Source organism: Phocoena sinus, chromosome 14, assembly GCF_008692025.1.
Source record: "Phocoena sinus isolate mPhoSin1 chromosome 14, mPhoSin1.pri, whole genome shotgun sequence".
NCBI lineage: Eukaryota > Metazoa > Chordata > Mammalia > Artiodactyla > Phocoenidae > Phocoena > Phocoena sinus.
The window spans coordinates 61,735,769-61,758,643 of NC_045776.1; the positions used below are offsets into that span (position 1 = coordinate 61,735,769).

Sequence of the window (22,875 nt, forward strand, 5' to 3'; positions counted from 1 at the left end):
CAGAACCCACGCAGGTGCATGTTATTCAGTGACTAAAGAGGGCCTGAAGCAATTTGGTTAATATTTTGTCTCCATTGGTTAGAGATTCACTAACTAGTATTGTGTCAGGGCTGTCTTGATTTGGTCCTTTTAAAAATCCAGAATTCAAAATAGGATTTTCTCTTTGTGTCTGATGGCCACCTGAGTATTCTGAACTTTGTGCACAGAAATGATGGGTAAAATTCAGTCAGATTAAGGGCTGACTTGAAACTAAATGGCAGAGTATTCAGGGGGTGCGGCAGCTGTTTCCAGAGGCGGCTGTGACGGTGTTTCCCACACAGTGTGATTTTGTACTCTGCCTTGAGGGACAGCTTGGCCCTCTCCTGTGCTGGGGGCTAACTGACAGAATATGGCACATGTATTAAATAGATGCAGGAGCTTATTATTTATTGCTTTATAACTTTTTTTTTACTTAATATATTCTGAACATCTTTCTGAGTCAATGGTTAGTAGTCAACAGCATGATTTAAAACAGCTGCATAGTGTTTTATTGTGTGTCTGTGCCATAATTTCAATAGCCTCCTTTCTCCTACATGACGTTTAAGATTGCCTACGTTTTATTGATAGTGATATATGATTTTCCTTTTAGCGAATCTTTATAATTAGCACTAATTTTTTTCTTAGGATTAATCTCTAGATGTATAACACCTGAGTCAAGGGGCTTTTGCTATGCATGCTTGATAGCTCAGCCGAGAGTTGCACTGCTCCTATTCCTGCCCGTGGTGTGGCTCTTCCCATCTCTTTGATTGTTTTCATCTTGGCTCTTTTTTTTTTTTTTTAACAATCTGTATCAAAGATCTTTATTTATTTTTGCGGTACGTGGGCCTCTCACTGTTGTGGCCTCTCCTGTTGCGGAGCACAGGCTCCAGATGCACAGGCTCAGCGGCCATGGCTCATGGGCCTAGCCGCTCCGTGGCATGTGGGATCTTCCCGGACCAGGGCACGAACCCGTGTCCCCTGCATCGGCAGGTGGACTCTCAGCCACTGCGCCACCAGGGAAGCCCCATCTTTGCTCTTTGAGGGCAGGAATTGGCCAGTGCTCTGCTCTTTGCTCTATATCAGGTATTCAGTAAACTTTTGTTGAATGAACAGCTAACATTGTTATGTGACTGTATATGAAATTTATTAATGAAACTGCCACAACATTTTTCTTTTTCAGTAGCTTACCAGATACTTCATTCAGTAGGACTATGATTTACAGTTTTAGATAATTAAGGGTGAAAAGAATTGAGTCTAGGGTTGAGTTGTATATGGCAGCTGGGACAGACGGTAGTGCAGGTTGACAGGGTTGTAGGCAAGCAGGAAGGGCTTTCTGCCAGTGTAGACGATGTTAAGTGAAGGGATGAACAAGTCCAGGCACAGGTGTTCTCTCTTCCAGGTGTGCCCTGGAGTCTTTCAGTTCAGCAGCTCACCTGCAAAAGCACCCCTGTGAGAGGGAGTCATCCCAGCTGACGTGTCCACAGGCCAGCATCAGCAGGCTGACTTACATTTCTGAACGAGAGAGCACCTGTCCTGCCACGGCCTCAGATCATGGCCTTAAGGACCACCAGGTGGGAGCACTTTTGTTATTTCTTTACTCAGGCTTCTGGAGCTGAAGTCTTACTGATGTAGGACTCAGACTCGAGTTCAGGCCTAATTTCTGTTGCTCTTTTAACTTTAAAATAAGTGTGTATGTGTGTTTTGCTCGTGCTGGGTAGGCACTACAAGTACAAATATTTTAGCATCTGCCATCAAAAAGCTCTCAGTCTGGTGGAGGCCGTGCAAGACATGCCGTGTAGAGAAATGCACTGTGAGAGATTCAGGAGGTGACTGATAATCTGACCAGGTGGCGAGTCCAGTGAAGCTTGGTGGGAGGACTGTCTGGAATCAGGCATGGGGGAGGCAGGGAATTGCAAAACACGCTGCATTTGAGAGCCCCCAAGAAATTTGGAATGGCTTCGGTGAATCGTGTACATGGAGAAGAGGAGGGGAGGCCAGACCACGACATCGTGGATGTAACATTTGGGAGTTTGAAGGCTCTTAAGTAGGACACAGACCTGCTCTGTGTTGTTTTGAAAGCTCCTTGCAGTGGAGGAGGCACTGAGGAGTGAGGTTAGAACCAGGAGGATTTGACACCAGGCGGCTGGAGTTGTCAGGCGAGGGGCAGCACAGGCTCAGGCCAGGGTCATGGCCATGGGGGTGGGAGGGAAGCAGAGAGGTCTGAGAGATTTGCTTGGGAGAAGCTAGAATTTTACTACCTAGGTGTGTTTTGTGAACATGACAGTGTTCAGTTTGTAATGAGCTGCGTATGACTTGCGGTGTGCAGTGCAGGCCTCCTCCGCTAAGCTGTGCCTAAACCTATCCACTAAGTTACTAAACAAAACCACTTGTTTCTTGTCCTGTAAATTAGGAAGAACAATGAATGCAGATTTTCTAACTTTTAATCCTGCATTTCACAGCCACTGAAGTACTTTGTATAAGCCATCCTTTTTTCAGAGAGGTAACATCATGTAGATCTCTATTCTTTGAGAGTATATCAGCATGGTTTGCATTTGTAATACTCACTTTATCTGTGGATAATGTCTAAACATTTTTGGTCACACAGAGTGATGTCACCAGTACGTTGAGCACCACAATTATTCAGGCCAGTCCAGTTCCATCTCAGGAGCAGGCTCCGGATAAGTTGAGAGAAAAAAGTTCATTTCAAAGTAGAGGAAAAGGAGCGTTACTGTGTATTATCCAGAAGAACTTGGACACAGAAAAAGAAACTGAAACTGCTTCTCTGAGTAGCGAACTTGAAGATGTAAAACCGAACTTCAGATCGAAAAGAGAGCTTTCCTCCAAAAGTGAAGATCTGTCAGAAACCACTGTGGCAGGTGTGACCTCAAATCCCAGTGAACTGGACCAGGTCAGCCTGGCTCTGCCAAGGGAGTTGGGCCTCGGCCAGTGGGCCCTGCCAGCCACGCCGCGCCTCCCTGTGTCCCGCCAGGGGCCTGTGCCCGACAGTGGACGTGTGACTCCTATAGACACGTCTGCTGCTGACAGTGCGTTCATTGGCCAGGGCCCTCCCCAGACCTCCTTCCCCAGCACCGAGGGCTGCGGCCCTGCTCCCTCAAGGCAGCACGTGCCCACCTCGGGCCCTGCGCTCTCCGCACGCCGTCCCCTCCCCATGGCTCCCTGTGCCCAGCTGAGCTCGGGAGTACTGCCTCGGTGCCAGGCTGGCGGCACCACAGCCTGTGGGCTCCCGGGAAACTGTCATCCTGCTGTCGTCACAGGAGAGCACGTCCAGAACTCTGTGGCCATGGGCTTTTGTCTTGGACAGAACATCAGCTCGGAGTTGCTGGCTGCCTCTTCCCTTTGTAACCCGTATTCTAACGCCTTCAATCAGAGTCTTCTAAGTACAGCCAAACCTTTTACTGTGCAGTCTCTTGGTCCAAACTGTGGAATTGATCCATGGGATTCAGGAGTGATGTCAGGATTTGGTAAGATGCTTTTTTCTCTGCTACTGCTTGTTGTTGGTTGCTGCTATTTAAAAACTGAATTTTCTCAATTGGGACCATAAAACTAGTTTGTTTCAAGGAGATACTGATTAGCCTGAATTTCTTGTAAACTTTTCTCTTTATCCTGAATTTGGAACACAGACCATAACGTATTTCTGTGCAAGGGTCCCTGAGTGGCCTTAGAAAAACATAAAAACTTAACGCAGGTAAAACTCCCACTGCCTTTGTCTTTCTGTTTCTCTCTTGTGCTCCAAACTTGGAATTCTGTTGTTGGTTCAACTAGGAAACGTCTAGTATAGAATCACCCACCTGAAGGAGGGAGTCTCCTGCCAGTTTTTAAGTCTTCAGGGGTGACTCGTGTGGGAGTGAGAGGCAGCACCCTTCCGCTCCCGCCCGTAGTGGCTGAGCTGCCTGTGCTCGTGCTGATGGTCACTCTTGGGAGCAGAGCTTGGTGCTATGCTTTCCTGACACGGTGCTCATGGCCACTGCAGCACGATCAGTTTTGCCTTCTTTTTCTTCTGAAGGAATTCCACAGTGACCCCATAAGAATGGTGAAAAGCTTGGTCATCATGTTAAAAATCAGTTAGAGCCTCCATCATTTCTCATTAGATTAGGCAGTGGCTTATATTTATAGGAGAAAAAAGGAAGAGATTACTGACAGCAATAACATCTAAGAGTTGATTAGCTGTAAATTTTTTAGTTTGATCAATTTTGATTGTTTTTCCTCATGGGCTGGTTGCCTCAGGAGAAAATTAGTGACCAGTCTCTGCTGAGCCGTATGCAGTGTTGGGGACTCCTGTTTAGATCTGGGGCACTTTATAAAACCATAGCTCTCGGTGTCAACAGGTAGTCTTCTGTAAAAATTTCCATTTAACCAGTTGTGCTTTTGATGGGGTGTTGGGTATGCATTTTGACTCTGCTTTAACTCTACCCAGGGAAAGTAAGAGTGCCTGAGGAATTGAAGTTTCCTCATGCTTGCTGTATTGGCATCGCGTCACAAACCTACCTTAGTGTCCTGAATCCTGCCGACTGCTGGCTGCAGGTCAGCATCGGGGTCCTCAGTGTTAGTGTCAACGGTGAAAAGGTGAGCTTTCTGTGTCTTTCTCCTCTGCCTTAGCGATTGCAGTACAATTAATGCTGGAGCTCTCCTTTGCCTAGTATTAGTACTTCCTTTTATACCAGGGAGCATGTCCACCACCATATACTTTGCACAGAATCGTTGGAATCGTATCTTTCTCTTGGTTCCCCTTTTGTTGCGGTACTTCCAGTGAAAGGGAAATCTGAATGTATTTCTCAGATCTCATCAGGTGTTACTATTTATTTATTAACCATTATGTTTCATTGTTACTTGTTTATAAAATCACGTAAGTGTGCTTTTTGTGCTGTCGGCTTAAAGCACTGACTGGAGCTCCAAGTTTCTGGTCTCTATTTGTTGTTTTTGTTAAATGTGATTGAATATGTTATTGTTGTTTATTCCAAAGGAAAAAAAAAAAAGAAACAAGTTACTCTTGCAGCCTGTGCCTTCATTTAGTAAGTTAATTTATCTGATCATGTTCTTACATGATCTTTTGAAATACCTGGAAACACAGTTTTAACATTAGAGCAGGGGTCTCTCGCATGATCAGTTACAGCTGCTGAGGTTCTAGACTCTAGACCCTGTGGGCCTCGGTGAGTAGGGAGAGTGGGAAACAAGGTCAGCAGCTTCTTGCAGACAAACATTGGTGGACGGGTTTACTCTCCCCTCTTACATCCTAGTGATAACCTTGATTTACTTGATAAAATAAGACTGTCTTCTCTCCCTCTCCCTTTCCCCAGCTTTTCCCCTCTGATCCTGAGGGTAGAGGAAAGGCAGGTGGTTGGAGGAAAGGGTTGAGAGTGAAAGGTGGTGAGATTGGAGGCCTTTTTAGGAGCATGTAGGAAGTAATGATGACTCTGGAAGTGGGAGTAGAAAAGAAGATCCCTGTTCACAGGGAGGAGGGAGAGATTGGAGTGAGTCAGAATCGTAGACTTTGAGGCCTGACAGTGAACCTTGGAGATCAGTCTAACCCCCTACGTTACACAGCTGCAGAGACCAGGTCCCAGGTGATGTCCAGGGTGGGAGACAGGTCCCAGGGTGATGTCCAAGGCTGGAGGTGCTGCCATTTTCAGCACCCTTTTCAAAAAAAGTGAAGGTAAAAATAACATATCTTCAAAAGTCCTTATGGGAGTTCCCTCGTGGTCCAGTGGTTAGGACTTGGTGCTTTCACTGCCGTGGTCCAGGTTCAGTCCCTGGTTGGGAACTAAGATCCCGCAAGCTGTGTGGCATGGCCAAAAAAAAAAAAAAAAAAGTCCTTATAATTTTGACTAACTGTATTTTCCAGGTAATGAGTTATGAGGCCTGGGTATTTTTCAAGAGCTAACATATCTAGATTTGGTAGTTTGAGTGACTATGAAAAGGGATCTTAAACTAGTTGGTTCTTCCTGATTTTCATTGCGAAGTTATTTCTTAACGGACCATGTGGCTCTTCTTTTAAGGTGGATCTTTCAGCTTATCCTTGTTTAGTTTTCAAGAATAAAGTCATCATAAGACCTCATGCCACAGAAGAGATAAAAGTGCTCTTCATACCGTCTGATCCTGGGATTTTCCGATGTATATTCAGCATTGCTTCTTGGCCGTTTTCAGCTGACGCAGAGACAGTGGCACAGGCAGAAGCACTGGCAAGCAGGGTTGTCCTCACCGCCATTGCCGAGACCCCCGTGATCGAGGTGACTGTAAGCAGGTCTTTGTCATACCTGGCATTTTAATGAGGCTGTTCAACCTTAGAAGTAAAATTTGGGTAAAATGAATTTGTGGATGAATGTGCCAAAAGTTATACTTGAGCTAAACATTACTCTCAATATTTTCTTATTCCAAAATTTAAAATTATTTCTGGAAGTCCCTGGCAGTCCAGTGGTTAGGACTTTGCACTTACACTGCCGAGGGTGCGGGTTCAGTCCCTGGTCAGGGAACTAAGATCCGGCAAGCCGCAGAGCGAGGCCAAAAAAATTAAGATTATTTCTTTTGTTTTATAGAAGCACAGATATGCTCGCTAAGATGTTTGTAAGCAAAGTATAACGTTAAACCCTATTTTCCAGCTGGTTTCCATCGTATAGTTTGATGTGCGTGGAGGAAAACACCACATTCAGATTATCCTCTTTTCTGTACCTGAAAACTGCTCACTGAAAAATTTCCTCTTGTACAGTTGCTCATTTTCTGGAAGTGAAAGAAATTGGGTCTAGCCAGGTTGGGGCAACAAAATTCTTGTGGGATTGCAGGCCTCTTTAGGACACTGGCTGTCAGCCCTGGCTGCACATCGGAATAACTGGGGTTTGTTTTTTTTTAAAAATTTAATTAATTAATTTATTTTTTGGCTGCATTGGGTCTTTGTTGCTATGCGCAGGCTTTCTCTAGTTGCGGTGAGCGGGGGCTACTCTTCGTTGTGGTGTGTGGGCTTCTCATTGTGATGGGTTCTCTTGTTGCGGAGCACGGGCTCTAGGCATGCAGGATTCAGAAGTTGTGGCACAACAGGCTCAGTAGTTGTGGCTCTCGGGCTCTAGAGCACAGGCTCAGTAGTTGTGGCACATGGGCTTAGTTGCTCCGAGGCATGTGGGATCTTCCCGGACCAGGACTCGAACCCGTGTCCCCTGCATTGGCAGGTGGATTCTTAACCGCTGCGCCACCAGCGAAGTCCCTAGATATTATTGTAAACATTTTCAGTGTTGTCAGAGTTTGGACTAAATCCAAAAATGCCCACATATGTTTTGGAGGGAATTGAGAAGTCGGTAGTATAACAGTAGAGCTAGTGGAAGGGAGGCTGTGTGTTTTGTAAAGTTGTCAGTTTGTCTTCTCACAGTAACGCAGCTAAGCTGTTGCTTTGTTCTGTAGTGTATTTGGGTACGTGGACTACCTCAGAAAAATAATTTACTTGTGTAGAAAATAGGAATTGTAAAATAGCCCCAGGAGTCTTAGGTAAGTTTACCTTTAATGTTGACTATTTGTGGCTGGAAAGGGCAGTGATGTGAACATAAGCTGTGATATTTATTAATATATTGTTTTTATAAATCCCTTTTTTCCCATAATTTAGGTAGAAACAGAAAAGAAAGATGTTCTTGATTTTGGTGACTTGACTTATGGAAGCTGGAAAGCTCTGCCTTTAAAGCTGGTAAACAAGACGCACGCCAACATCCCAATTAGACTCATTATTAATGCTGTAAGTACTGTGCTCGGAGGAAACCTTTACAGAGCACACTGACTTAGAGTTGTAGATGCAGCTAGTAGCATCCTTGGTTAACTTCTCTTAGGAAAGTAGATATTTTTGTTAAGGATCTTTGAACAAATTTAGCATCACACCAACATGACTCCATTGGCTCTACTGAAGCGGCTTCTCCTGTTTCTGACAGAACGCCATAGCCTGGCGCTGCTTCACCTTTTCCAAGGAACCCATCCACACAGCTCTGAAAGCTGTTCCTTATGCCCATGCGATTGCTCAGCTGGCCGCCCCCTCGGTGATCAACCATATGATGCCTGCCAGCGATGACGGACAGGTGAGCTGGGGGATTGAAGGACTGATTTAGAATTAAGGAGGAAGTTAAGTTTCCAAACTACTTTTCTTTCACTGTGTATGAAAAATTTTTTTTATTTTACAGGATCCAGAATTTCTGATAATTTGGGTTCTTTTCCATAGTCCAAAGAAACAGATGACTTCTTCAGGTATCATGTTTACGTTTTATGGGATTTTCTTTACTCCGTAGCTAAATAAACTACAAAGTTGAGGCTTATTTCTCCTGTCAGTAAATTGTCAAATATTTATTGTAATTTGTCAGATATTTTATGTTGTTTTAAAGCTGGGCAGAGAGCATGCTATTTTGGGTCAAACCCATCCAATTATGAATAATCCAAGCAAGTACCACTGAAAACGTTTTGGGGTCTTTTCTGTTAATTGATGTTATCTCCTCTACCAATTAGATGTTTTCTTCCTTTTTCTCCTCCACACATTTCTGTTCCTCTCTGAGTTCTTTGAACAGTCATTTTAAGATTTTTTTGTGCCCCTTGATGGCGTAGTGTTGGGCCATGTGTGGCATTTAGAATTAAATAACTCTGGTGTCTGAACTAAAAGAATGACCTTTTACAGAGATTCTAGACTCAGCAGAAGAATTCTTGGCAAGAGTTGATGTAGAAGTTGATAGTCCAAACCCTACACCAGTCATTAAAAGTATCAATCTTCGAGCAAGAACAGGAATAGCCAGGATACATGCTCCGAAAGACCTACAGGTACCCTAAACTCCTCACTTTGCTGTTACTTTATGTTCAGGTTGATTTCATTCCAAGCGTGACATTTTTAAAACATGCCTGTTTTACCCCATCCTCTAGACTATGCACTTGTTTGCCAGTGTGGCTTCCTCAACAAGGCAGTACTTACCTTTGAAAAATGCTGGGAATATTGATGTCCACTTGGACATCAAGGTAAGAATTTGTGTCTGAGGCTGTAACTTATTTCCTCGGGCTGAGACTGTGAGTGTCTCCTTGGGTTCTGAAGGTTGCTCTGCTGTTGACCTTGTTCAAGGGCTGGGGGCATTGGCAGGGGTGGTCAGACAGAAGAATCTGAGCCCGGGCTTTCAGAGCTGGTGTTACACGAGCATAAAACAGATGGTTAGGAAGTTCAGCTGGGATGTCTAATGTAATAGGTACAAGAACCAAGCTCTAGATTAGTTCCTGAAGACCGAGTCATCCTGTGGCTGGGTGGAGGAGAGGGAGCCACATGTGTAGACAACATTTCTGAGTTGTGTGGCTGAGTGAGGGGGTGTTGGTGGCCAGGAATTAGGGATGGGGCAGGGGATAGTTTGTTACAGAAGAGAAGAAAGATGTATCCTTTCCAAGAAAGTAAGATGGTGGGGCATTGCTGGGCAGGGAGGGAGTAGAATACCCAGTTGTGGTCAGTGAGAGAGACAAGGCACGTGAGTGTGTGAAAGCCATGTCTGCAGGTCAGCATTGACTTATAATTATGTAAATACTTAGATCCCAGATCAAGGAAGTCACTTTTCAGTGGATCCAGAGAAACTATTCCTTAAACCTGGAGAAGAGCATGAAGTTATAGTTTCATTTTCTCCAAAGGATTCCAAAGCCTGTGAGGAAAGGTAACGTAGGACTGTTGATCATGGCGAATTTGTGCTTATTTAGGTGTGCTCCGGTCCACAGCCTGAGGGACAGAGTACACGCTTCACCTCGCCTATACAGCACCGCTTTACCTCTTTCCTTTAGCCTCAGATCTTTCTGCTTACTGAAAATCTTCTTTTAAACCAGCTAGCTGACTAGAAAGTAAGATATCACTATTTTCAAGTATATTCTGACAAAAGTAAATAATAACACGTCAATCTTGATGTTTCTCACTAACTTCTTCTCTCTCACCAAGGAAATCATCAGTTGACCTTGTCAGTTGTTAAAGATACAACTGACAGTTGTACCTTTTCCAGGCCAGTGACTTTTTGGCACCCAAATCATAAGTGGATATCCCTTTACAGTGGTCGGAGCACCCTTGTCACCAGCTTTTGAGCTTGCTTGATAAAATGTAGCTTAGCCCGCTGTCCTCAGACGCACGTGGCCCATCCCCTGCCTGATTGCCGAGCCCCCTGCCTGGTTCCTGAGCCCCCGAGTGCCTCACTGTCCTCCGCCTGCTTGTCCCTGGGTGCAGAGGTGCTGGCTGCTCAGATGTGAACACTTGTGCCGGGAGGACTCGCCCGCACCTGCCCACCGGGGTAGCACCCCCACCCAGGAGGCTTTCCTCATCCCTTCCCAGATCCCTCCCTGTCTCCCGTGACCCATGCACTTCTCTCCCGCTGTGCTTGTGGCATGGGCCTGTGGCATGTACCCGTCTCCTTCTCTGTCTGTTTTCTCCTCTGGAATGTAAGCTGTGAGGGTGAGAATGCAGTGTAGCCTCAGCACCGACCAGCTCAGTCTCTTGGACGAAGGAAGCGCATAGGACAATAGTTGTCGAAAGAATTGAATTCTGAATATTGAACTTAGATGGTTTTCTTTGTTAGGATCTTGAAAATATTTGTGCAGTCGTTTGGCCCTCAGTATGAAGTGATGTTAAAAGGTGAAGTAGTTTCTTCAGGAAACAAGCCTCTGACGCCTGCATCTTGCTGCTCAGATATTCCTTCGATTTTATCCAACAAGCAGTTTCTGGCGTGGGGAGGTGTCCCCCTGGGCAGGACACAGTGAGTATACACTGTAGCTGTTATCACATAATGCTAGTCTTCCCTGTGTTGATGATGACCATGTTAATGTTTTTAGAATTGAAATAAAACTATCATATTCATTATTCATCCTATCATGAATACAAATTTTTTAGTAAAATTTTAACCTCTTTTTAAAATACAAGCCAAAAAAATTAGGTTTCAGTTTTCTTAAGCTCTTTGGTGAATTCTGTGCTGATGACCAAACTTAGGCAATTAAGTGTGTCTTCGTTCCTTCTCTGGAAAGCCCTGGGGACTGGTGGGAAGAAGAAATAATCAGAGACGTTGCATCTATTTAAGGAGTTAGAGGCTAGTTGATGAAGGGGCACGTGTTCTTTACGCAGCTCTCAGTGAAGACCCCTCTCAGCTAGGCTCCTGAAATGTCCTGCATGGCCGTGAGTTTGAGGAACTGTGCCCTTCTCAGTAGCTCCTATGCCCGTGGAGTCAGTCCATCTCTAAACATTGTACTTGGTTTTAATTGGCTTTGTTTTTATGAAAAAAATATTTTTCAGAACGTCTTTCCCAACCATTGTACTTATGGAAGGTTTTTCTCAGGTGTGCTGATAACCAGAGGTCTTTGATTTTATTCTGAGGTTAAACTCAGCAACCTTTCCCTTTTAGCACAAGGTGCACAAGGCATAGACCACAGCTTAAATAATTTAACTGTCAGTCTTCAAAATTTGAGTAAAATGGAGATTTATTCATGTATTCTGTGTTCTCTAATGAAGAGAGGCTTCATATATTTTCAAAGACTGAAGGATTTTCATCCTGTGAGCCAGTTGCTATTCATACATCCATTCTACTTGCACTGTAAGTTTTTTTAAAGTAAGGTTAGTTCAGTATGCTGTTTAAAAGACTACTTTGTGCAAATGAGTCTCTTAAAGTAAAAAATCTGAGCGATGTGCTTAGGACCCTTGTTTCCACGAAAGATAGGTTTTGGAGCTGAGGATGGTATTGACTTTAATGACTTAATGAATTTGGTAATCTGAATTTTCATTGATTACTATTTTATAAGACAGATAATTCCTATACATAGAGAATGAATAATAAGGGCAGCTAAGGAGCTATAACAGGAGAGAGACTAAACCCAAAATCTTCTCTGATAAGCTGAGTCTTGAGCATACGTTCTCACAAATGTAGAGTTCTGGGACTGTGGAGGCACTTCCAGGCTGCTCAAGGGGCCTGTGCAGTCAGTCCGTCTCCAAACACTGCAGTCAGTTTTAATTGGCTTTGTTTTTATGATTGTAGCAATATCCATGGAGGAAAACCACATTTAAGTTGTGTCATTGTTTCTAGGCTTCAGAAACTAGCTTTAAGAAATAATTCCACATCTTCAGCCCAACATTTACGACTGCTCATTAGAGGACAGGACCAGGACTGCTTTCAGGTTTGTGGAGTGCGTGGCTCTGTTCTGTTTCACGTTCTGTCTAGATCCAGGACACTTAACACTTAACATCTAGATACATGACACTTAATGTAGGCCATCTTGTGTTCTTAATCTTCGAGGAGTTCATGTTAATTGTATGTTTTATTTGTGCTGCTGCTCTGTTTTATGCAGAGATTTTTTTTTTAAATTGTAGTTTCAGCACACTTTTGGTTCAGAAGAGCGATTGACCAGTAACTGTGAGATCAGGATTCGTCCAAAAGAAGACACATACATCTCTGTGTTGTTTGCACCTACTCGATTATCTTGTATGTTGGCCAAACTAGAAATTAAACAACTTGGAATTCGATCACAACCAGGCTTTAAGTTCACGGTAAGATAATTTTATAGCTTTTTTTTCCCTCCCATGGAGTTTATGACATGTTGTAACTATTGGTTAAATATTGGTAAATTACATATACTCTGCTTTTTATAAGTCAAAATATGTGATTACCTAGATTTACAAACAAGTTAGGGAGTAATTATATACCTTGTAGGATTACCCTATTTTAAAAGCAGCCACCAGAGTATTCCTGTAAGTAATGGCTTGTCTAATGCTTGTAAGTTTCATTTCGGTTTGAAAATTTTGAAATGTACTCAACTTTTCAGAAATCCATTTTTTGGTAAATCCAGATGGAAATGTTTAAGATGTTGACTTTCCAAGTAAATTTTATTCTTTCAGTTCAGCAAAGTGTCTATGGACATCATTTGTTAGACTCTGTTCCGTACAGCAGGGATACAAAGACAAGAGCTTTTCTATTTTGTTTCTTCCCAGCATAATTTTAAAAGATTTCAAGTCATTTCTTTAGCTAGATTCAGGGTAGTAAGAGAGAAAAATGATGAATCCTGGAGGAGAGGAAAGAAGGACAGGGTAGTGGAATGAAGCCTGAACTCCCTGAAAGTAGCTAAAATCCAAGCAATTAGTTGGCAGTGGGGCTGGGACTACGATGTTGGTCGTTTCCTAGTGTCAGAGTGGATGTGTGATAAATTACAAGATTAACAACACCTAGAAGTTTTTTTAAAAAGGATGGATATTTATGGCAAATTTACCTTTATTTGATGCTGGAGCTGGACACACTCTCTGTGGAGCTCTTCACATGACCCCATGAGCTTTGGTGGGGAGAGGTGTTAAAAGGTGTAAATGGCCATTTTCAGAGCAGTGGTTCTCAACCAGAGACTGTTTCACCATCCAGGGGATACTTGGTAATTTCTGGAGACATTTGTGGTTGTCACACTGGAAGTGGGAAAAGATACAACTGGCACCTGGTGAGTAGAGGCCAGGGGTGCGGCCAGACACCCACAGTGCACAGGGCTCCCCATGTCAAATGGCGCAGCCCAAGGGCCATTGTGCCGAGGCTGAGAACCCTGCTCTAGATGGATTTTATTTTATTTTATTTATTTTTATTATTTTATTTTATTTATGTTACGTTACGAGGCTTGTGGGATCTTAGTTCCCAGACCAGGGATTGAACCCGGGCCCCCGGCAGTGTAAGTGCAGAGTCCTAACCGCTGGACCACCAGGGAAGTCCCTGAGAAGCCTGCTCTAGAGCAGCAGTTTCTCTGGTTGAAACTTCGGGTCAGTGGGCATTAGTCAAATTTCATTTTATTTAATCTTTTTTTTTTTTTTTTTTTTTTTTTGCGGCACACGGGCCTCTCACTGCTGCGGCCTCTCCCATTGCGGAGCGCAGGCTCAGCGGCCATGGCTCACGGGCCCAGCCGCTCCGCGGCATGTGGGATCTTCCCGGACCGGGGCACGAACACGTGTCCCCTGCATTGGCAGGCGGACTCTAAACCACTGCGCCACCAGGGAAGCCCTAATCATTCTTTTTCTTAACCTTTTAGTCAGTAATTATTTGTGACTCCCTTAGACTTTTTTTTTTTAATTAATTTATTTGTTTTTATTTTTGGCTGTGTTGGGTTGTCGTTGCTGTGTGCAGGGCTTTCTCGTTGTGGCAAGGGGGGGGCTGCTCTTGTTGTGGAGCACAGGCTCTAGGCGCACAGGTTTCAGTAGTTGTGGCACATGGGCTCAGTAGTTGTGGCTTGCGGGCTCTTTAGCACAGGCTCGGTACTTGTGGCGCACGGGCTTAGTTGCTTCGCGGCATGTGGGATCTTCCCGGCCCAGGGATCAAACCCATGTCCCCTGCATTGGCAGGCAGATTCTTAACAACTGCGCCAACAGGGAAGCCCCCTCCTTAGACTTTGAAAATATAGGAAGAATACTGATTTTGAGTGTTTTCAAAAGCTGACTTTCCCTGTTACTTTCTATTTTCTTGCCTAAGATTTACTTGCAAATCTCTGTGGGAAAAGAAAAATTAGAAACACTTTTGGCTCTTGGGAACTAGCAGAGCTCACCCTGAATGAGGTGGGATTTGCAGGAGCTTCACATCTGAAGCCCTTTAAAAATGCTGTTAATTTGTACTAAGGGGCAAGCAATACTGATTTTTGATCAGCCTGAATTTAATTTTTCAAAATGTTACTTAGTACATAACAACTTGAAATAAGCTACTGATGTTTTTAAGTTTGCAAAGGATTCTTTGGAACTTATTTCAATAATTAGGAATGAAAGCTCATTTTTAGGGAATGCATGTCAAAGGGTATGAAACATTTGTTTCCTAGCAGGGTACCTATTTCTTACATTCCTATTCATAGAGTTTGTTCTGTGAATCCTTGTTTCCTGGTAGTGCTGAGCCCCCTGGGAGCCTTGTAGCTCAAGGGTAGCCCTGGTCAGCACTGGAGCCTCCACTCTGCCCCCCGCTACCGGCTTGTTTGAGATCTGGGCTTCTCTTTGGTCCCTTTGGCACGGTCCTCTGACTCTGCTAGACCGGAAGTTAACAGGATTATATGCTCATAGATTTTTCTGTCCCCAAAACTTTTCATATTGAAAATTCACAATTATTGGGTATTTGAAAGAATTACATGGTGAACACTTGCATGCCCTACCACTTAGATTCTACAGTTAACATTGTGCTATATTTCTTTTATCACATATTTAACCATCTATCAATTTATCTTATTTTATGCATTTCAGAGTAAATTATAAATACCAGTGTCTTTCATGCTGAACACTGCTTAAGCAAACATATCAATATTAATCTTTTTATTGTTCTTTTATCATCTAAGCTTGGCATATTGGAAGGTAAATAATTTTGTAGCTCATTGATTTGTTTTTCCCTTAAAACATAGTCCTTACTGTAAGGCTAGAGATTGACTGTGGGGAAGCTACTAGCCAAAGTACACAAAGCTTAATAATTTTAATTGTAGTAAATCTGTTTTTATTGTCTTCTCTGACCGTAATTTAATCTTCTATTTTCTGCTTACATAAAAATAATTTTGGATGTATGTGTTCTGTATTTTTAGATACCTTTGTCTGGATATGGAGGCACAAGTAACCTGATTTTGGAAGATGTTAAAAAGTTATCTGACAGTTACATGGTAACAGTGAATGACTTAGTGCCTGGCAAAGAAAGTAGAATTGTTTTTTCTGTTCGTAACACTGGCTCTCGAGCAGCTTTTGTTAAAGCTGTAGGTTTTAAGGATTCTCAGAAAAAAGTTTTGCTGAATCCTCGAGTATTAAGGATTTTTCCAGACAAATTTGTGCTCAAGGAAAGAAAACAAGAAGTAAGTATGAAAGTCTCTGCACTGAAAATATGAGCTTATTTTTAGGTTAAAGTAATAATTATGTATTTTATGGTAGAGAGCTAAAATCATATTTGAAAGGAACTTAGGAGTGGAAGGACTTATCTGATCTTGGAAATACTCTTCATGTGCATCTTTGTCTATAGTGACTATTTGTGCTCCTGTGACAGTTTATTCAGAGTGAAATGACTTACTCAGAAATATTTAATATTCACTCCTGATTTTTTTCTTGGCATCAGGATGTTACTATAATATATAATCCATCAGACAGAGAAAACAATTGTAAAAACACCACAGAACTGTCAACTATATACTTTTTTGGTGGAGATGAAATTTCAAGACAGCAGTACCGAAGGTGGGTCACTTACCTTACATGATGGTGGGGACCATTCAGTGGAAATAAAGAGGCTGTGACAGTGGTTTGGGATTTGGAATTTATAGAAGATGTTTCACTACTTTTAGTGAACTGGCAGATGAAAAATCTTGGTAAAATTTGTGTGACTGATAAGCTACCTGTAGGAGAAATACAGGTAGAAATACCTGTAGGAAACTCGTCTGCAGGTTTCCTTGCAGTATCCTTTTCTGGACGTACATAGGGGCCTCTGCTCCTTTGCTCAGAGAGGACCTTGGACTTCATCGTAGGACGGTCTTTGTAATGATAGCAGATCAGTTTCAGAAAAGATTTAAGAACTACTGAAAGAGTATATTGTGTAAACGCACCTGACTTGGAACATTTCTGGGAGTGTTGAGAATCATTTCAGAGGATCAAGCCTTATTTTAGACATGTGTAGGGTGTCTAACTCTAGCTACTTAAGCTTGTACTTGTAAAAAATTTGGTACATCTGATCTAAATGTAGTTTAATATGCTGGAATGTTGTCAACTTTATATTTAGGTCTAGGTGTGATTTAGACATTCTGTGTGTTGAATTCAGAGTTCTTGTGTCACAAAATCTTGTTTCCTAGCCTAAAGCTGAGTATGAGGTAAGTGAAGCTCCTGCCAGTTCATCGTTCTCAGGAAGTCATTGTCTCACGGGAGGGCGGGCGTGTGCGTGGGCCAGTCTTTCCTTCTTCCAGTCCTTTGTGCTCTGCTGTGTTTTATTCTGATACACAGTTCAGGAAACTGTTTTATTTTTAATCTGTGAAAGACTGTTAGAATGTTTAAGAAGAGTTTAGTGATGATTTGCTACATGATGATAGCACAGACCTGAAGTGAAGAGCTCAACTTTGAATGCGGTTTTTTCTCTCAGTTGAGTATTTTAGAAATAGAAACTGGCATTTAGAGAAATTAGATCACAAGTTTTTTGGTTTTTTTCCTTTCTCTCTACTGGGATATAGAAATCAGCGTACTCCTTTATAACTCCTCTTTGCCATTAATTTATAGTAATGAGATTTCTTTCGTTTGTGAACATCTGTGTTTTATAGAGAAATTTACTTTTTAGTTCTCTCACCTCAAAATTCTCTAGAAGAGGTCAAAGTAACAGAATTACATGGTAATTTAAATATTCCCTTCTGATGTTTTATTTGTATCATTTTCTTGGCATATTTTTTCTGAGACAAATTTCTAACTGACCAAATTTTCACAAATAATGAAAATGTATGACCCGAAAAGAATCTAATTTTATCTTTTCTCTACTCTTCTGTTAGGAAGTGGTTGATTTGATGTGTTTAACTGAAACTGATGATTGTACTCCCATGTATAACTTTTAAGGGAATTTCCAAAACAAGGGGTTTTTTTTTCAATTACTTATATTGGGATTTAGGACATTATATCTATGAAGTAATGTATCATGATGTTAGTGGGATTTTCCAGATGCATGAATAAAATCTAATTAAGGTTATTTTGTATGTATAAACGACTTCTGAATAAAATCTCTACTGGCAGAGCCATGCTGCACACACCAGGGGTGAGGAAGCAGGTCCTTCCCACCCAGAGCATGCTGCAGAACATCGACTTTGCGGAAGCATTTCAGGACGAGCTGCTCGTAACTGAAGGTAGGAATTTCAACGTATTTTAAATCTTCTGGGTCCAGTGTGTGAGGAGGAAGAGTGTTAGCTTAGATGTGGTATCAGGCTGAATTTGAGTCACAGCTTTACTGTATGACTTTGGACAGATTACATCACTGAAATTCAGTTTCCTTAGCTGTAAAATGAGAGGAATAATGTCTCTGTTCTCTACACAGAGTTCTTGTGAAGATCAGATGAGAGGGCTTTGCCTTGTAAATGTTAGATGTTATTGCACCTAGTCTTTGGGTGGACTTGTGAATAGAGGAGGAGAACAGTTATGATTAAACTCAAGTTATTACTGTTTAAGATTTCATGATTGCAAACTTACACTCATTTTGAGATTTCTCTGCTCTTGTGACTGCTGTGCAATTTATGGAGGATGTGATAGTGGTAGTGTGACTCTAATCTAGATGTTTAGCCCTATTTGAGCTGAGCTGAGCAATTCAGGTATTTACTGGTATCTATGACTCATACAAAATATAAGAATGGAAACATGCAAATTGTGTAATAGTATGTGTACGGATTTTCACCACAGTATTGTTTATAATAGGAAGAAATTAGAAGTAACCTAAATGCCCAAGAGTAGGGGATCGTTTAATTATGCAATAGAATATCTTGAAGGCATTCAGACAATATGATTCTATATTAAGTGACATGGAAAGCTCCTCAATTTATTAAGAAAAGAATTATTTTAAAATTTTGCATATAAGATCACCTGTCTCCCCCTTGGCCTGTGAGCCCCTAGAGGCAAGGGCTGCACCTTCTACCCCTGTGACTCATGCCCTGCACTCCCCACCAGCTCATTTGGTAAAAATAATTTAATGTCTTATTTATAGTTACCTAGGTAAAATTGCAGGAGTATACACACCAAAATATTAACAGTGGTTATATTCTGGTGGTAGAATTTCAGGTGGTAGTGTCTTTTCCCCCCATTTTTATTTTCTAGTTTTTTAATGATGAAATACACACTCCTTCTGAAGTGGGAAATGATAAAGGAAAAGGATATTTATGCCTATGTAGAGGTGATATAGAATAGTTTATGATCTTTTCAGCAAATTGGGAGTCTAGATCATCTGCTTCAAGGGTGGGTTAGTTAAAAATAATGAAAAGATTTGAAATGGTTGGAAAGAACGTTGGATTTGGAGCTGAACCTCAGTTCATAGCCCATCTCTGCTACCTCAGCTCCTCCGAGCTTCACCTTCCATATCCCTTCCTCAGAGGAAGGATCCACGTGAAAGAGTTAACCTGAACTGTGCCGTGGAGATGGACCCAGACACATAGCAGCAGCAGTGAAGTCTAATGAGAACTAGGCAGCGTGAGTGTGCAGCCCTCGCAGCTTCACGACTCTATGTCTGAGTGGACTTGGTGGGGAGTGCAGGGCACGAGTCACAGGGGAAGAAGGTGCCGCCCTTGCCTCTAGGGGCTCACCGGCCAAGGGGGAGACAGGTGATCGAAGTATAGCATGAAAGTGCTGTGACAGAACTGTCCTTAGGGACCTGGGGGCCGCGGAGAAGTGGCAATCTGCTGAGAAAGCGGGGAGGGGGTTGACAAGGAGGAGAAGGTGTGGACCAGGGTGGGGGAGGGTATTCAGGCAGAGGGAGCTGCATGTGCAAACATTCAGGAAGTGGGTGTGTTAAGGGTTGTGTTGACAAACCTGACAGGTGACCTGCTGAGACCCCCCTGTGATGGGGTTGAGTGGGGGCTTCAGGTGGGTCCTTGGGGCCAGGTTGCACATCAGGGAGTATTGGGCTCCTGGAGGTGGTGTGCATGCTGTCCAGGTGAGGGGAGGAAGCAGCCCCACTTGGTCTTGTGCTGGTTGGTGTAATGGATCCCTATAAGAATGTTGCGGTTGAACTTTTTACATGATTATTTTGAAAAACATTTGAGCGTATTACTATTAAGCATTCATAGCGATCTTACTTTTGTAAAATGTGTAATTACTGTGGCAAATAATTTCACAATTAAACTTTTATAGTCAGATGTATTTAATATAAATTTTAATTTACACTTCCTGTGTTCTTTCTGAGTTTCCATCTTAAAAACACTTAATTCTTAATATCTAATTTATATGTAGAATACAAGCATGTTCTCTAAAATTTCTTGTATATATAAATTCAGGTAGGTTTATCTTTGGATAAACCTTGAGCACTGTCTGATCAATCTAAATACATGTAGTTATACTAATACTGCCTGTTTCTGGATTTACTTAAGTTTTTATGAGACTGCCACTTATGAAGTATGTGCTCTCAGACTCTGTGTTTTGGCCCCTCATTTGGGGTGGAGGTGACGATGCCCAGAGAGCTGTGGAAACTGACCGGGTTGGTTTATGCTGGGGGTCAGAACAGTGCCCACAGCCCTGAGAGAGGTTGTTACTCGTACTTCCCGTGAGGAGACTGAGGCTCGGACTGGTGAAGGAAGCTGCCAGAGGTCCCAGGCTGAGCGTTGGCGTGGCTGTAATCCAAATCCAGGGCCAGAGCCTGAGCTGCCAGTCATTGATGCTAATCCGTAGTGTTAAAAATCCAAATGTCACCTACCCCCAACTAAGAAGATACAAGAAAATATGTAAATATATGAGTGCCTCTGTTACTTGGTGGTGTGATTATGTGAAGATTCATGTATTTCAAACATTATTTTCTATTTCAGTATATGACCTTCCCCAGCGGCCCAATGACATCCAGCTCTTTTATGGAAACATGCGTAAAATTATACTTTCAGTAATTGGAGAATTTAGAGATTCTGTTTCTAACAGAGAGTTTCTTCCACCTTCTTCCAGACCTAGCTTGGAATCTAAAAGGTAAAACTAACAAAACATCTTTCATCTGAGTTGAAGATTATTTGATTCACAGTGGAACTGATCTTTTACCTTGTACTTTGTTGGGTTTTTGTCTCAAACTGTTTATTTCATCTTTATTTTTAAGTTGAAAGAATTCCAAATTCACAGAAAAGTTTAAAAACAATACAGAGGGACTTCCCTGGTGGCGCAGTGGTTAAGAATCCGCCTGCCAATGCAGGGGACAAGGGTTCGATCCCTGATCTGGGAAGTTCCCACGTGTTGCAGAACAACTAAGCCTGTGCCACAACTACTGAGCCTGCACTCTAGAGCCTGCGTGCCACAACTACTGAGCCCATGTGCCACAACTGCTGAAGCTTGCGTGCCTAGAGCCCATGCTCCACAGCAAGAGAAGCCACTGCAATGAGAAGCCCGTGCACGGCAATGAAGAGTAACCCCCACTCGCTGCAACTAGAGAAAAGCCCATGTGCAGCAATGAAGACCCGACGCAGCCAGAAACAAATAAATTAATTAAGTTACTTTTATAGAGAACTCCCATACGCTATCTGCACCGAGATTTCGCAGTTGATAACGTTTTACCACATCTACCTTATGGTCTTTCATGTATATACAGGTTTTTCTGAACCATTTAGGAGTGACTTGCAGACATGATGACCAGTAGCCCTGAATTGGCTGTAGATGCCCCCCCTCATAGGCATGGCAAGCCCGTCAAGGTTAGGACACTGATGCGGCGATACAGGACCACCATCTGGTCCACGGAGTCTCCCAGTGGTGTCCTGTGTAGTTAAGGCAAACAGCAAACAAGAAACTGCCTCTTTCCACTTCCTCTTTGGTCCAGAATCTAATCTGAGATCACACGTGCGTTTGGTTGGCTTGTCCATTTACTCTCTTTCAATAAAGGGAGTTCCTCAGTCTTTCACAACAGAGAAAACAAACAGGGTTTGCTTATCAAGTACGATCCACAGAATCAAAGGTATTTTCCAGAATGAAGCTTCAGTACTAATTTGGGGTGAAACACAGAGAAACCTGGGGTTGCCCATGGTACTTTCTAGATCTACTTTGTAACATCAACACTCCCCTCTGGCTTAGATTTAACACAAGGTCCATAAGTTGTGGGTGTGTTGTGTCACACAAGAGACTATTTTGATCATGAAAGGTATTTTATGCTTTGATAACTATGTAACTTACGTGATACTTTTCAAACAGCTGTGCCACATAAATTCGTAAGTTTCAGATTTCTTTACCACAAGCAATGTGAGACAGACCAGGTGCTGCCTGTTTTAAGGACCCCAGTGCATTTGCTGTGGTATCCTGCATTTGCAAGATTACAAGGTGATTTAACCAAGCCATCTTTCTTTTTTTTCTCTGGTCGTTTCTGGTAAAAAGGGAAAAGTAGGCTGCAGGCCAGCTGCTAACTCTTTCTTACCGGATACCTTGATGTTTTTATACAATACAGGCCAGTTACTTTGTAAAATATTCTTGATTTCAGTTCACAGCTTCAGGACATGCAGAATGATGCTGCTGGTTTCTCAGTGAAGCTTCCTCGGTGGTGAACAGTGCTGATTTGTCCTGTTACTAGCAGTATTTTTATCACTTTGTTTAAGTGGTGTTTGCCAGGTTTCTCTACTGTAAAGTTAATAAATATCTTGAAGGGATATTATAATACACAACTTGGAGACAATGAATGATCTTGTTTCTTGTGAGACTTTGAGCACCCAGTGAGGATTGCTTCCTGAATCATTTTATGTCTGTCTTGGTTACTAAATGGTGATTTTCTGATCCCATCTTTCTGCATTTATTAGTTATCTTTCTACTTTGAGGAAGGAATTTCCTTTTTCTTCTTATTCACATATATTAGGACCAACTCGTGGATTCAAGATTAATCCTTGTTGTCATTATTTAGCCCCCTGACCTGCTCCTTGGTCTTTTGCCTGTGCCCACAACACCTCTGGGCACCTCCTTATTCACAGGTACAGCAGGATGGTCGAGGCTCGTCCTTCACTTGCCTGTCCAGCCTGGAAACGAGGACACGGGCAGCAACGTGCTCATTGTTATTGAGGTGTCCTTGCTTCTAAGCCCGCTCAGTGGACAGAGCTAGGAAATATATGAGTTTATATACAAATCCACGTGCAATTCATATCTACTTCTGTTTATAAATGTGTTAAAATCTTGAGTTTACACTGATACCTCCAATCCTAATCTAACATAACACGTGGATTCCTTTCCTCCTTCCCATAATTGTACCTTTTTTC

At 42.5% G+C, this 22,875-nt stretch overlaps 1 protein-coding gene across 6 annotated transcripts in view; it reads left to right on the plus strand.

The window, feature by feature from the left end:
• Positions 1-22,875, plus strand: part of CEP192 (centrosomal protein 192) — a 94,502-nt gene that overhangs the window by 45,950 nt on the left and 25,677 nt on the right. For 4 of the 6 annotated variants that reach the window (XM_032654090.1, XM_032654091.1, XM_032654096.1 and 1 more), the window contains exons 17-33: positions 1,418-1,589; positions 2,624-3,500; positions 4,454-4,602; positions 6,033-6,269; positions 7,622-7,747; positions 7,938-8,081; positions 8,184-8,247; positions 8,669-8,808; positions 8,908-9,000; positions 9,553-9,671; positions 10,575-10,751; positions 12,066-12,156; positions 12,350-12,526; positions 15,550-15,810; positions 16,068-16,183; positions 17,711-17,820; positions 20,476-20,626. In XM_032654090.1, coding sequence (XP_032509981.1) covers positions 1,418-1,589; positions 2,624-3,500; positions 4,454-4,602; positions 6,033-6,269; positions 7,622-7,747; positions 7,938-8,081; positions 8,184-8,247; positions 8,669-8,808; positions 8,908-9,000; positions 9,553-9,671; positions 10,575-10,751; positions 12,066-12,156; positions 12,350-12,526; positions 15,550-15,810; positions 16,068-16,183; positions 17,711-17,820; positions 20,476-20,626 — 3,204 coding nt within the window. The remainder of the gene's footprint in view (positions 1-1,417; positions 1,590-2,623; positions 3,501-4,453; positions 4,603-6,032; positions 6,270-7,621; positions 7,748-7,937; positions 8,082-8,183; positions 8,248-8,668; positions 8,809-8,907; positions 9,001-9,552; positions 9,672-10,574; positions 10,752-12,065; positions 12,157-12,349; positions 12,527-15,549; positions 15,811-16,067; positions 16,184-17,710; positions 17,821-20,475; positions 20,627-22,875) is intronic. The other 2 variants (XM_032654092.1, XM_032654093.1) reach the window with 1 other exon arrangement.